Below are 14,432 nucleotides of genomic sequence, written 5' to 3'. Positions count from 1 at the left end.
GAAGACCGTGTGTCTACTATTACAGGACTGCCAGCAGGTGGCGACAATATTTTCCTTCAAATAGATCTTGAGTCAAACACCTGCATAAATAGCTGACAGAAATCCCAAATCTTAACACCTTAAGTGAAAAAGAAATCTTTAATATTAAAATATCAGTGCAGGAATTAGCTTTTGATGGCTGCGTCTCTCCGCTGTGGATTGACTCATTTAAAAACCACTTCCTAATGAACTGCATACGACTATTTTTAAGATTAGTCATTTAAGTGTTTGTGAGACCTTATCAAATATAAATGTTCCAAATAATAATTAGATATTGACGACTTCTGGATTTTTTTCTGATTAAAAAAGTAATGTATTATCACCATATAAAACTAGAAAATAAAAAATATATTTTAAGAAATCACCCAAAGATAAACGTTGGTGATATTTTACTATATTTCTTCCTAGAATTTTGTCTTGGCACATATTTTTTAATATTAAAGATCACACTCTATATACAAATTTACATTTTTCTTCTTTTCCTCACAAGTCATTCATTTATGACATATCATAAGTTCTGTGTCTGCCTAATATTAAGTCTATATATTATACCAAAGAGATTTATTAAAGGAAGCAATAAAGGCAATAATGAAAATTACAACAAATCCATACATTTGTAGAGGGTCTTACATTCTTCAAAGAACTTTCACGTGAATTATATCACATGCTCCTTTCTATGTTAATAGTTTACGTTAATAGTTTTTTTTTTCCATAAACATTTTGAAGATGTTATTCCCTTGCTTTATGACTTGTAATGTTGCTGTTGAGAATTGCATCATCAGTCTAATTTCGTGCTTCTCCACCAGGGGCAGTATTGCCCTCCAGGGACGTTTGGCAGTGTCTGGAGACATTTCTGATGGTCACAGTCGGGGGGTGGGGGAATGGGGGGAGGAAAAACGCTACTAGCATTTGGCGGATAGAGTCCAGAGATACTGCTCAATATCCTATAATGCACAGGACAGCCCCCCACAACAAAGAGTTGTCTAGTCCAAAATGTTAGTAGTGCTGAGATTGAGAAAATCTGGTCACTTATTGTCCCTCTATAAGTAACGTCTTTTCCCTTTGGTTATTTTTTAAAATTTGTCTTTGTTTGGTCTTTCTCTGTGATATGACTAATGGTGTATTATCGTCGTTCATCTCGTTCAGGCCTCATTACACTTCCTACAGCTGAGAATTCGTATTTTTCACCAATTTTAGAATATTCTCAACCATTATCATTTCAAATATTTCCTCCTCTTCACTTTCTCTTTCCTCTCTTTCTGTAAGTCTTATTAGATCTGTATTGTACCTTTTATTTCTGTTCTCCATATCTATTAACCTGCCACATTTTCTATCCTTTTATAAACTTGGGTTGCATTTGCGTAATTTCTTCATATCTTCCTGTTCACTAATTTTTCTTTCTCCTATCTAATCTGCTTTTAAATTTGTCCATTAGTTTTTCGAATTGCTATTTCCTATATTTTTATTTTTATAATTTATGGTTTTTTCCAAATATTTCTTTTTTACATAGTCTCTTCTTTTTTTTTTTTTTTTTTTGGTGAGGAAGATCAGCCCTGAGCTAACATCCATGCTAATCTTCCTCTTTTTGCTGAGGAAGACCGGCTCTGAGCTAACATCTATTGCCAATCCTCCTCTTTTTGCTGAGGAAGCCTGGCCCTGGGCTAACAGCTGTTCCTATCTTCCTCCACTTTTTTTGTGTGTGTGTGTGAGAAAGATCAGCCCTGAGCTAACGTCTATTGCCAATCCTCCTCCTTTTTTTCCCTTTTTCTCCCCAAAGCCCCAGTAGATAGTTGTATGTCATAGTTGCACATCTTTCTAGTTGCTGTATGTGGGACGCCGCCTCAGCATGGCCGGACAAGCGGTGTATCACTGCGCAGCTGGGATCTGAACCCGGGCTACCAGCAGCGGAGCGCGCGCACTTAACTGCTACGCCACGGGGCCGGCCCCTAGTCTCTTCTTTTTAAATAGGATTTTGAGTCTTTCTTTCTGTCCTTAATGATTTCAACATACTTTTAGACCTTTTTTTCTATTATCTCAATGTATTGGTGCTCTAATCTTGCTCTTTGTTCTGTCTGCTGACTCATTCATGATGGAGAACATGCTTGTGTATATTTAATAATTTCAGGTTGTGTTCTTACAGTATACAAGGCTTGCTTTATTTATGGCAGCCCCTTATAGCCTGAGTGCTTGGATTATTTTTTCTACCAGGAGCCCCAGGAGTATCACCAGCAAGATCGTAATTTTACATTTCTTTCTATCAGTTTGAAGGCTTTATGTACAAAATGAGTGGTATAAATTCTAACTTCAAATCCATGTGAGGTTAGATACCTTACCAGGTACTTTGTTTTTCCTCCCAGAGCCCGACAAACACAGAGCTCTCACTTATCATCTCACTGTGCCGCCAGATGGAATGTTTCTAGCAAATATCCTTTCCTCGAATGAACTCTAGGACTAGACTCATGCCAGAGACTCATGCCAGAGACTCAGCCATTACTCTCTATGTCAACTCCAAGGCTATATTTCGTGTCCTGTCTTCTTCTCTTCCCTGTTCAATCCAAGGGCAAACACAGCATTCATTCTCAGGCTTACTTTTCTCTTTTAATTTCCTCTTCATTTCTGGCTCATGGAGATTTCCTTTTCTATCAGCTCAGCTGTGCATTTAAAGTCATTTTTGTTATATTTCATCAAGTTCCATATAGGGAGGGCTTTCAGACTATGTTACAGCCAGAACTAGAAGTCAGTTCTTACCCTTCTCTCTCTCCTCACCCCTTTTCTCTCTCTTCCTCCAGGGGATCGCTCGGCGTAGGTCAGCAGGCACTGTGTTGTTCTGTGCGAGGATGGCAGCACTGTGTTCAAGTCATGGCTTCTGTGTAACGGGGCCTGTCCTGCTGTCTCCTTCCACTTCCTAGGATACTGTTGGCCTGATAAGAGGGGAGAGCCTGTTTCCCTCTCTAACCTTCTCAGCTCCGTCTTCTCCCTCGGGGCTGCTTGACACAGGCCACTGCCCTGCACACCGTGTCAGCCACCCAGGCCTGCTTATTGCATGCTCATACACGCAGTCTTGCTTCGGTCTCACTGTTTTTAATTCTTCTACTGATGTTGTGCTTTGTGCCGGCCTTTCCTTGAGTTAAGGAGGAAAGATCCACTCTCAAGTTTAGGATGGAGGAGCAGATACTTTAGGAACTGGCATAGTAAGATGAATGCCAGGGAAGGAAAGAAGCAAGAAGCCTCATTTCTGTCTTCTGCCCTAAACTTGGCCTTCCAAATTCACCTTTTATCAAAACATTGCACTGGGGGTTTTCAGCTGTTTGCACAAATTAACAAAATGGTCACTTGTTTCCCATTTTCCTTTTCATCCTTATGTGTATACTCTCTTGATGAGAAACTCAGAGGGAAATAAGGGTCATTGACATCCTAAAATCCTAATAGAATGTTTACCTTTTGATTCTTCTCGAATATAGACTTTTAAATGCAATTACTGAATATGCTAAGGTAAAATTTTTGATGATAGGTTTTAATTGAAAACAGAATTAGGGGCCGGCCCGGTGTCGCAAGCGGTTAACTGCACGCGCTCCGCTGCAGTGGCCCGGGGTTCGCCGGTTCGGATCCCAGGCACGCACCGAGGCACTGCTTGGCAAGCCATGCTGTGGCGGCATCCCGTATAAAGTGGAGGAAGATGGGCACGCTGTTAGCCCAGGGTCAGTCTTCCTCAGCAAAAAAAAAAAAAAAAAAAAAAAAAAAGAGGAGGATTGGCAGATGTTAGCACAGGGCTGATCTCCCCACCAAAAAAAAAAAAAAGAATTAATTACTGATGCAGATTTATACTTTCTATTGCTCTTATTAAATTGCAGCTCTTTAAATATGCTGCTCTTTTAAGGCTCTTGTAACGTGCTTTCTTCTTCTAAAAAGAGAAGAGCTAATAACCCACATGGAGCTCTCTCATAAAGCTTCCCAGGCACATGCTCATTAGTAGGCTTCCCCTGGTGTGTGAATCAAATCACTGGAAATTGCATCTGAAGATTACTCTGTCCATTTTCAAAGGATTTGTTGTTATTATTCCAGAAATATGCTAATGTATTACAGCCAATTTCTCCCAAAGTGTGTCCTTCTGTGGCCTCACTGTAACATTGGTGGGTCATTTTTCCTTGGAATTATGGAGCAAAACAATTTGTTTTATGATTTGTATAGCTTGGTTTTAAATAACAGTCTGCAAGAATGTCCCCACTGTCTCTTGAATGAGAATACAAAATATCACATGGAATAAAACTAAATATCCCAGCATTTTAGATTGGTACCAATTCCAATCTTTCCTGCTTTGGTGGCCAGCATTTATAGGACATATGTCATCATCTGTAGAAAACTTCATCATTTTTTAAATAATTCTTTTAAACAAATAACCAGGTGAAACATGTCTCCCAGAAATCTTAACACACAGTCAGGCTTCTAGTGTAATGAAATGGTGCAGCAATTTGATCAGAGACCAGTTATAGTTCTATCTAGGCAATAGCTGACAGTTAATTCCTCTTTTTTTATCATTCAGAAAATATATTTTTCTTTAGCATCTTAAAAGACTAACTGATGTATTTTAGAAGATAGTTATTTTTGATAAACCTCTATCCCCATCCTCATTGACTATGTTATCTAGTCTAAAGCACTAGCTTTAGTTCCATCCCTTAAAGCCACTCCGTGTCAATTTCTCTGCACCTCCAAAATGCCGGCCATTCAAGTACTGATAGCCTGGTCCCAAGGTTCTCCTACAGATGGAGCATTAGAGCTAATTGAGAGGCTTCAGTAAGGGACCCCAGTCCCTTCACACATTTCCATGACTGAGAAATGATCCTCACTCTGGCTAGGATGCCAAGCTTGCAGCTTTGGAAATGAAGGTGTGGGGAGACACATGTTTCAGCCAGCTCAACCTCCAATCTGCACTTCTCTTTCTCGTTAGTGAACATGATTCCAAGTCTGTTCACTCTTAGAGTCACTCTCCTCTGGGCCTATTCTGATAGGTCTATAGCCCTTTTTGCATTGGGATACCCAGAGCTGAATGCATACTGACACATGCAAATTAGAATATAGTTACACAGAGATAAAAATGCCAAATCTAGGCACTGCCACATTTCTCCTCTTTTCTTTTGAGACAAATGAGTTCTAGAAATGCAGTAACTCGATTAAGAATGTCACCATTGACTCACTCAGTTTACATTCAATGAAACTCTTTCACATTGGCTGCCACTGAGCCAGGTTTTTTATTTGTGCAATTTTTTCTTTTTATTATCTATGTGCAGGACCTTACATTTATCTTTGTTAAATATTACCTTGTAGGATTAGAAATATTGAACTGGCCTATAAAAACCCTTATTCCCCACCCTACAGTTATATGTTGCCTACAAACTGATGGACGTTTGGACTAAGGACAGAGTTTTGTTGCATTTACAAGATATGAAACTCCCAACTAGCTTACTTCTATTAATCAATACTCTTTGGATCATCCAGTTAATAAACCACTTAAATATATTCTGTTCTAGCGACATTTTGTCTGCTAAAATCTTATGAGAGTCCTTGTCAAAGGAACTGTCAACAACCATTTCCGGGTAATCTGTGCCTGCCACATCTTCACCCATCAAGCATCACAACCTGTCCAAAACACACAAGATCCTAGTGATTGTCACTTCCTTTCTCAGGTGTTCATAGGCCGTTCCTAACTATTTGTAAGTTCCCAGAATGCCCCAGCTCTATAACACTTCTTTGCTCATGTTACTTTTCTGCATTGAATGAGTCCTTTTCCACTTCTCTCACGACTCCCCTCAAAAGCCATTTCCTCTGGGAAGCCTTTCCTTCCTTTCCCACTCTTCAGGTAGAATCAATCATTTCAACAGTAAGCAACCACTCTAGGTGTGAAGGGGCCTACAGTGCACCAGGTAGTGGGGGTGGGGGGACGGTGGGGTGGACACAGACATGAAAACAAGTAAATGCGTTGGCATTGCATCGTGCCCTAAGGAAGTGGCTCGAGCACAGAGCATGGCCCTTAAGAATTACTTAGTGAAGGACTAGATGTTGATTGAAAGACATAAAGAAAAATCAAGATCTTAGGTGAGAGAAAGGGATAATGTAGATTCTAGGAAATTTTTGGTAGTATCAAAGATACATTCTTTAAATTCATTTACTCAAAATACATGTATTTAGTGGTAATCTTCCATAATATTACAGAAGAGCTTTGCTGTGATTTTCCATTAGGGAGGAATAGTGGTGGAGATTTTCCAGAAGATCAGAGGTCAGAGGCCTAATAAAGTGCTGCCAAATTACAAAACACAGTTTTTGCGTCTTCAAGAGGCTTTGAGGAATAAGGAAGTTTTTAGAAGCAGATGATTCTGCCTCGAAGCAGCTGGTCCCATGAAATAAAGGAAGCGTTTTACAGATGGCACAATGGATTCTAATAAATCAGGGATGTCTCAGGTGGTATCTATGAACTTCAGCCAATGAAATATGCTAGCAACATCAAGGGACTCGTGACAATAATGATGCATGGTTCCGAGTGTGCAGAGGATCTAAATTGTGCTATAAGAATATAAAACATCAGGAGTCTCTCCAAATGGAACTTCCATCCAGAGCACATGCTATGCAGGAATAGTAGAAACTGGGCATTCAGACCTAGGATAAGGGGTTTTTTAGTAATAAAATTATGCTTTTAACATTGTCTTTGTATACCTTCCTGGATCCTCTAAGACAGAAGATGTCTAGAAATTTGTTAAGCTCAGATCTTATACAAAGAACTGAGCTTATCTGCAACAGTGAACCGCAGCAGACCCTACCTGGAAACTGCACTCAGCTATCAGAGACATCTATGATTCCTTTTGAGACCACTTCTGTCCATAGCATAATGTACGGATGCACACATCTCTGCTGATGCACTATCGTCATTCCTTGATCTCTCTGTTTCCTATAGATTTCATAAGTCTTGTCAGCGAGGGTGAAGGAATTCCAACCTCTGTATAATAGCTGGTTCCTTATAAAACTAAAAGAGACCTCAGGTGAACTGTTTGCTAACTAATGACTTCAGAATCTTTGCTGAATGAAGGGTGGGTTGAATAATTTGTACTCGTGACACTGCAATACTGCAGCACAGCTTCGGCAAGACCCCCACAAATTGTGGTCTAACCTACTCATTGTAAAAAGAGAGAAGGAGACAGAGTGATGTCGTGGAAAATGTGTAAGTGTTGAAATCCAATAAATGATCCTGACTCTGCTGCTTGCAGCCGTGTGACTTTAGGCGGGTTTCTTAGCCTGTCTGAACCACCCTTCACTCATCTGTAAAATGAAGAAATTAATATGTCTAAACAGGATTGAATTAGGTGCCAAATTATTTAGTCCCCTTACCGTTTATTAGTATCAAAATGGCAGACTGATCTGGTGTTAGACATTCCTTTAAAATTCTCCGTCATCTTTCTCTGCAGTAAAAAAGTGAGAAGGAAAATAAGAATGACTCAACAGTAATTATTCTAATACTGCATATCCTAATATTTTGTTCTACTTCATTGAGAGAGCATTTGAGAGTAAGATTTTTTCAAATCATCAAGCTGTCATCATATATGGGAAAACACCTTGTACATAAAAAAAGACTGAGAGTTGTTAAGCACAATTTATTCATACTGGTTGAATAGCAGAGCCATATGCAGAACACAGCTTTTAACACTAACCACGTGGTTAAGGGTTTAGGAAACATTAGAAATGAAATTATAATTGCTGCTTTAAAGTTCATTGAATATAAGTAAGTATAACTGTGAGCTCTATGTAGGCTACATACGGCGCATCAGAGATTGTGTTTCAAAGACTAGTGATAAAATCAACCAACTAAAACCATCTGAAGACAGATGAAGTTCCAATTTTGAATTGAGTCAAACAGGACCATAGCTTACTCTTCATTTTTTATTTTTAAAGAAATGTGTAACAAGTTTTTGAGTTCCTTAAATAGCAAAAATCTTAAATCCACTTCCCTTTCTGAATAAGCATTAATGTCAATATCAAGATGTATTTCTGTAACTCAGATGAAAGTCATTTGATCCATAAGCTCAATAGTCAAATAATAAATATTATTTTAAAGAATAAAAGTAAAGTCATTGTTGGACAGATAAAAAAATAAAAGCAAAATAGGAAGATGCAAAGACCTTTTCTCAAATATTATCCTTAGTTGTTGTTTCTTTCCTTCTCATCTCATAGCTACACCCTTGCTGGTCCTGACATCATTGAATGCCTGGCCAGTGGCGAGTGGAGTGGAAGTAACCAACAGTGCCTGGCTGTCTCCTGTGATGAGCCCCCCAACGTGGAACACGCCTCTCCAGAGACTGCCCATCGGTTATTTGGAGACATTGCATTCTACTACTGCTCAGATGGTTACAGCCTGGCAGACAATTCCCAGCTCCTCTGCAATGCCCAGGGCAAGTGGGTTCCTCCAGAAGGTCAAGACATGCCCCGTTGTATAGCTCATTTCTGTGAAAAACCCCCATCTGTTTCCTACAGCATCTTGGAATCTGTGAGCAAAGCAAAATTTGCAGCAGGCTCAGTTGTAAGCTTCAAATGCATGGAAGGTTTCGTACTGAACACCTCAGCAAAGATTGAATGTATGAGAGGTGGGCTGTGGAACCCTTCCCCCTTGTCCATCCAGTGCATCCCCGTGCGCTGCGGAGAGCCACCGAGCATCATGAATGGCTATGCAAGTGGATCAAACTACAGTTTTGGGGCCATGGTGGCTTATAGCTGCAACAAGGGGTTCTATGTCAAAGGGGAAAAGAAGAGTACCTGCGAAGCCACGGGACAATGGAGTAGCCCCACACCCACATGCCACCCTGTATCTTGCAATGAACCGCCTAAGGTTGAGAATGCCCTTCTGGAGGTAAGAGATGATTGGCAAGTGATCCATGGCTTTCATCACTTACAGGGCCCATTGTGGCTAATCGGGGATCCAGAAGCAGAGGCAGTGAGCAGACTAATTGTTGAAAACAGAAGTGGCTAAATCTAGAGGTAGTGAACATTGGAGAAAATTTGATAGAGATTATGAATCCTTTTAACGTTTTAGCTTTCTACATTCTTCTAGCGTATAGACACTCGAAGCACTTTGTAGCAATATCTTAGCCCTTCATAGTTATTAAGTTGGAATAAACCAATTTTAATTAAATACTATTTTGCTTTATCAAATAAGTTATTCCAAGATGGATGTATACTTTTTATAAAAATCAAGGTCTCAATAGAACCTAGAGAAATCTATGATTGTTTCTACTTTTTAGACAAAAGATGAGGTTAACCATCAATTCATTATGATGCGGTTTTTGTGATCTTCATTTAGTGGACTTAAAGGCAATTTCACCCTGATGGACAAAGGATAGAGTCAGACCCGCACATGCCCTGCTTTGACGCTAACAGGTGTCTTCTCCTTAAATCCATCCAGAAAACCAGAATGAGAATCTATTCCCCCAAATCAAGGGCCATTTTAAATAGACAGTGTTCTACTTAAACACTTTTTAAAAACCCACATATATATGATACCTTTCTCCTTTATATTCAACAACAATAACAAAACAGTAAATGCCTTTTATTTAAGACTTTTCTCAGATGTGTTAGCTTTCCATTGGAAGAGGGTATATAGTTTCTGTAAGGAGGCTTTTTTTATTCGTTCATTTAACAAACGTTTCTGAAGCTCCTACTAGGTGCCAGGTAAGCACTGGAGATCTAGTATTTAACAATACAGGTCAGGTCTGTGATGGCATGGTGCTTACATGCATGTGGGGTACCCAACCAATAAATCAGTAAACAAAACAAATAATATGTCCAAATACCGAGAAGTCACTGCAGCACGGAAGCTAGACTTTACCGTTATCACTAACAAAGAAACATGGTAATCTTTTTAAAGTTTTCATAACTAATTCACTTTTTGTACTGCCTAAAAATGACCTTTTATTATATTAATCACTTATTTATTTGAATTTTGAGATCATAATACCAAATTTTTTGTTTAAAAGATAAAATATTGCTTTTTATTTACCATCTTGATGTTATACCAGCATTTTTTCAAACTTATGTTAAGAATGAACACAAAACTCTGATAAAACTCTTAGGACCATATCCATGAAAAATATTTTATGTGCTTTTTTTATTATAAAACAACATTAACAAATAAATGTATGTTTGTGTGTGTGTTTCCTTTTCTGTGATTAAAACAACAAACCATGTCGTTGCGTTGGTCAGGAAGATTTTTTTTGAACTTACCAAGTAATTTCTAATTTTTGATATCACTCCATCAATTTATCAATCAACTTAGAGACTATTGATCTTTTACTTATTGTGGGCTCAGTACTGTGGTCAACATTTCTGCAGTAACATTACCTAATTGACTTTCTACTGTCCTTTTCACTTATTGAAAAAAATAGAGTAGACCTATTGGAAAAAACATAAATCCTCATTTGCTTATGTCTTAATTGATTCATTTTAATGTAGACATGTTAGCTTAATTCTTAATTAATACTATTTAATGCATTTAGTTAATTATATTATCTGTTATACAAATTGTACTTAATTGTTTTCTCCCTATTGTGCAGCATGCAACTGGCAGGATCTTTGAGAGTGAAGTGAGGTATCGGTGTAACCCAGGCTATAAGTCGGTTGGAAGTCTTGTATTTGTCTGCCAAGCCAATCGCCACTGGCACAGTGAATCCCCTCTGTCATGCATCCCTCTCAACTGTGGAAAACCTGCTCCAATCCAGAATGGCTACATGAAAGGAGAAAATTTTGAAGTAGGGTCCAAGGTTCAGTTTTTCTGTAATGAGGGTTATGAGCTTATTGGTGATAGTTCTTGGACATGCCTGAAATCTGGCAAATGGAATAAGAAGCCAAACCAAAAGTGTGCGCCCACCAAATGCCCAGAGCCGCCCCTCCTGGAAAACCAGCTCGTATTGAAGGAGTTGACTACTGAGGTGGGAGTGGTGACGTTTTCCTGTAAAGAAGGGCATGCTCTACAGGGCCCCTCTGTCCTGAAATGCTTGCCATCCCAGCAATGGAATGATTCTTTTCCTGTTTGTAAGATGGTTCTTTGTCTTCCACCTCCCCTAATTTCCTTTGGTGTTCCTGCACCTTCTTCTGCTCTTCATTTCGGAAGTACTGTCAAGTATTCTTGCGTGGATGGGTTTTTCCTAAGAGGAGATCCTACCACTTTCTGCCAAGCTGATGGTACCTGGAGCTCACCACTGCCAGAATGTGTTCCAGTAGAATGCCCCCAACCTGAAGAAATCCTCAATGGCATCATTGACGTGCAAGGTCTTGCCTATCTCAGCACAGCTCTGTATACCTGCAAGCCAGGCTTTGAGTTGGTAGGAAATACTACCACTCTTTGTGGAGAAAATGGTCACTGGCTTGGAGGAAAACCAACATGTAAACCCATTGAGTGCCGAAAGCCCAAGGAGATTTTGCATGGCAAATTGTCTTACACAAACCTACACTATGGGCAAACCATTACATACTCTTGTGACCGAGGCTTCAGGCTTGAAGGTCCCAAAGCCTTGACTTGTTTGGAGACAGGTAATTGGGATGTGGATGTCCCATCTTGCAATGCTATCCACTGTAATCCCCCACAACCCATTGAAAATGGTTTTGTAGAAGGTGCAGATTACAGCTATGGTGCCATGATCATCTACAGCTGCATCCCTGGGTTCCAGGTAGCTGGTCATGCCATGCAGACCTGTGAAGAGTCAGGATGGTCAAGCTCCATCCCAACGTGTGTACCCGTAGACTGTGGTCTCCCACCTCACATTGATTTTGGAGACTGTACTAAGGTCAAAGGTGGTCAGGCGTATTTTGACCAAGAAGAAGACACAATGGAAGTTCCATATCTGACTCCTCACCCTCCTCATCCTCTGGGAGCAGTGGCTAAAACCGGGAAAAACACAAAGGGATCTCCTGCTACACAATCAGCAAACTTTCTGTATGGCACCATGGTTTCATACACCTGTAATCCAGGATATGAACTTTTGGGGAACCCTATGCTGATCTGCCAGGAAGATGGAACTTGGAATGGCAGTGCACCATCCTGCATTTCAATTGAATGTGACTTGCCCGTTGCTCCTGAAAATGGCTTTTTGCATTTTACGGAGACTACCATGGGCAGCGCTGCAAAATATAGCTGCAAACCAGGACACGTTCTGGTGGGCTCTGACATAAGACTTTGTCTACAAAATAGAGAGTGGAGTGGTACTTCCCCACGCTGTGAGGCCATTTCATGCAAAAAACCAAATCTGGTTATGAATGGCTCCATCAAAGGAAGCAACTACACATACCTGAGCGTGTTGTATTATGAGTGTAATTCTGGGTATGTGTTGAATGGCACTGAGAGGAGAACATGCCAAGAAAATAAAAATTGGGATGAGAGTGAGCCAACTTGCATTCCTGTGGACTGTGGTTCACCCCCAATCTTAGCCAATGGCCAGGTGAAAGGAGACGAGTATACATTCCAAAAAGAGATTGAGTACGCTTGCAATGTAGGGTTCTTACTTGAGGGAGCCAGGAGTCATGTTTGTCTTGCCAATGGAAGTTGGAGTGGAGCCACTCCCATGTGTGTGCCTGTCAGATGTACCACCCCACCACAGGTGGCAAATGGGGTGATGGATGGCCTGGACTATGGCTTCGGGAAGGAAGTGATGTTCCACTGTCAGGAGGGCTACGTGTTGCATGGTGCTCCAAAACTCACCTGTCAGTCAGATGGGACCTGGAATGCAGAGGTTCCTCTCTGTAAACCAGTCAACTGTGGACCTCCAGAAGATCTTGCCCATGGCTTCCCTAATGGCTTTTCCTTTTATCATGGAGGCCATATACAGTATCAGTGCTTTCCCGGTTATAAGCTCCATGGAAGTCCTTCAAGAAAATGTCTCTCCAATGGCTCCTGGAGTGGCAGCCCACCTTCCTGCCAGCCTTGCAGGTGTTCCACACCAGTAATTCAAAATGGAGCTGTCAACGGGACAGATTTTGACTGTGGAAAGGCAACCCAGATTCAGTGCTTCAAAGGCTTCAAGCTCCTGGGCCTTTCTGAAATCACCTGTGAAACCAATGGCCAGTGGAGCTCTGGCTTCCCACGCTGTGAACACGCTTCTTGTGGTTCTCTCCCAATGATACCAAATGCATTCATCAGTGAGAGTGACTCTTTAGAGGAAAATGTGATAACTTACAACTGCAGACCTGGGTATGTCATACAAGGCAGTTCAGATCTGATTTGTACAGAGAAAGGGACTTGGAGCCAGCCTTATCCAGTCTGTGAGCCCCTGTCCTGTGGACCACCACCATCTGTTGCCAATGCAGTGGCAACTGGAGAGGCACACACCTATGAAAGTAAAGTGAAACTCAGGTAAGACCCTGGCTCTAGAGTATCCAAGGGGTGGAGGCAGGCGAGTTGTAAAATGAAAAGTGATCGGTCAAAAATTTAGCTAATAAGGAAGAAATACCATCTCTAGACTGCTCTCCAAAAACTGAAGCTTTTAATGCTTGACTTTATTCTACCCATACATATGTATAAATCCATTGACTGTAAAAATAAATTCCTACTTTTTCAGATTGTAGTTCCTAAGATAATTATCATCATTATCGTATTGTGTTGAGCTTCATGAAACAGCAAGATCCTCTAGCTGGCTTTAATATCTCTTAAATCACAAGAATCTTTTTTAAAGGTCACACTGGTAAATTACTTTATGATATCACTTTATGGTTATATTCATACCTGCAAATATTGGGGAAACAAGGCAAAAGCTGAAGAATTCAGGTCAAAAAGACCACTTTCATTGATCAATAAACATAGGGAGATAGTCTTAAGGGGACTTCCAATCTATGCTATCTGAACGTACTAAGCATTTAATGCACAAATGTGATTTTTGGTGGAAAGTTTTCTATCTAAAATGTATTATTAAAAAAGATGAAAAAATATGGAATTAATTTTTAAATTAAGTTTTTGTTGGAATAAATGTCTGAAATATTCAAAGATATCTCAACTCTCTAAATCAATTTAGGTTTTATTTACATTTCCAAAGGAATTATGAATTGTCCTTCACATATTGGCTTCTTAGATGTTATTAATAATTCAACAACTCTTCTTAAGCATGTCTGTTGTGGACATTTTAGCCCTACCTTCATTTTGTCTTAATTGTGGTAAGAAGTAGACCCAAGGGAGGATTGTCAATGATAAGAAAGCTAAAGAGTAATGGATCACACACTGAGAAGAAAAACAAATATTATTCCTTGATATACATTTTAAAATTTCTATTTCGATGTTGATGTGTCAGATATCTTGAGAAGTCACAATCTCAGGACTTCCCTGTTTGTCATTCTTTGTTGTGTGTTGATTACATCATCTTTCACATCTTCACTTA

General features: G+C 39.9%; 1 protein-coding gene across 2 annotated transcripts in view; it reads left to right on the top strand.

Annotated features, from left to right (window-relative positions):
• Positions 1–14,432, top strand: part of SVEP1 (sushi, von Willebrand factor type A, EGF and pentraxin domain containing 1) — a 179,869-nt gene that overhangs the window by 134,743 nt on the left and 30,694 nt on the right. For both annotated transcript variants that reach the window (XM_058523756.1, XM_058523755.1), the window contains 2 exons: positions 8,254–8,926; positions 10,626–13,417. In XM_058523756.1, the coding sequence (XP_058379739.1) occupies positions 8,254–8,926; positions 10,626–13,417 (3,465 nt within the window). The remainder of the gene's footprint in view (positions 1–8,253; positions 8,927–10,625; positions 13,418–14,432) is intronic.

The sequence above is a fragment of the Diceros bicornis genome, chromosome 28 (genome assembly GCF_020826845.1).
Source record: "Diceros bicornis minor isolate mBicDic1 chromosome 28, mDicBic1.mat.cur, whole genome shotgun sequence".
Taxonomy (NCBI): Eukaryota; Metazoa; Chordata; class Mammalia; order Perissodactyla; family Rhinocerotidae; genus Diceros; species Diceros bicornis.
Note: the sequence above shows the minus strand (reverse complement) of the source record. Positions and strands in the feature narration are given on the sequence as shown.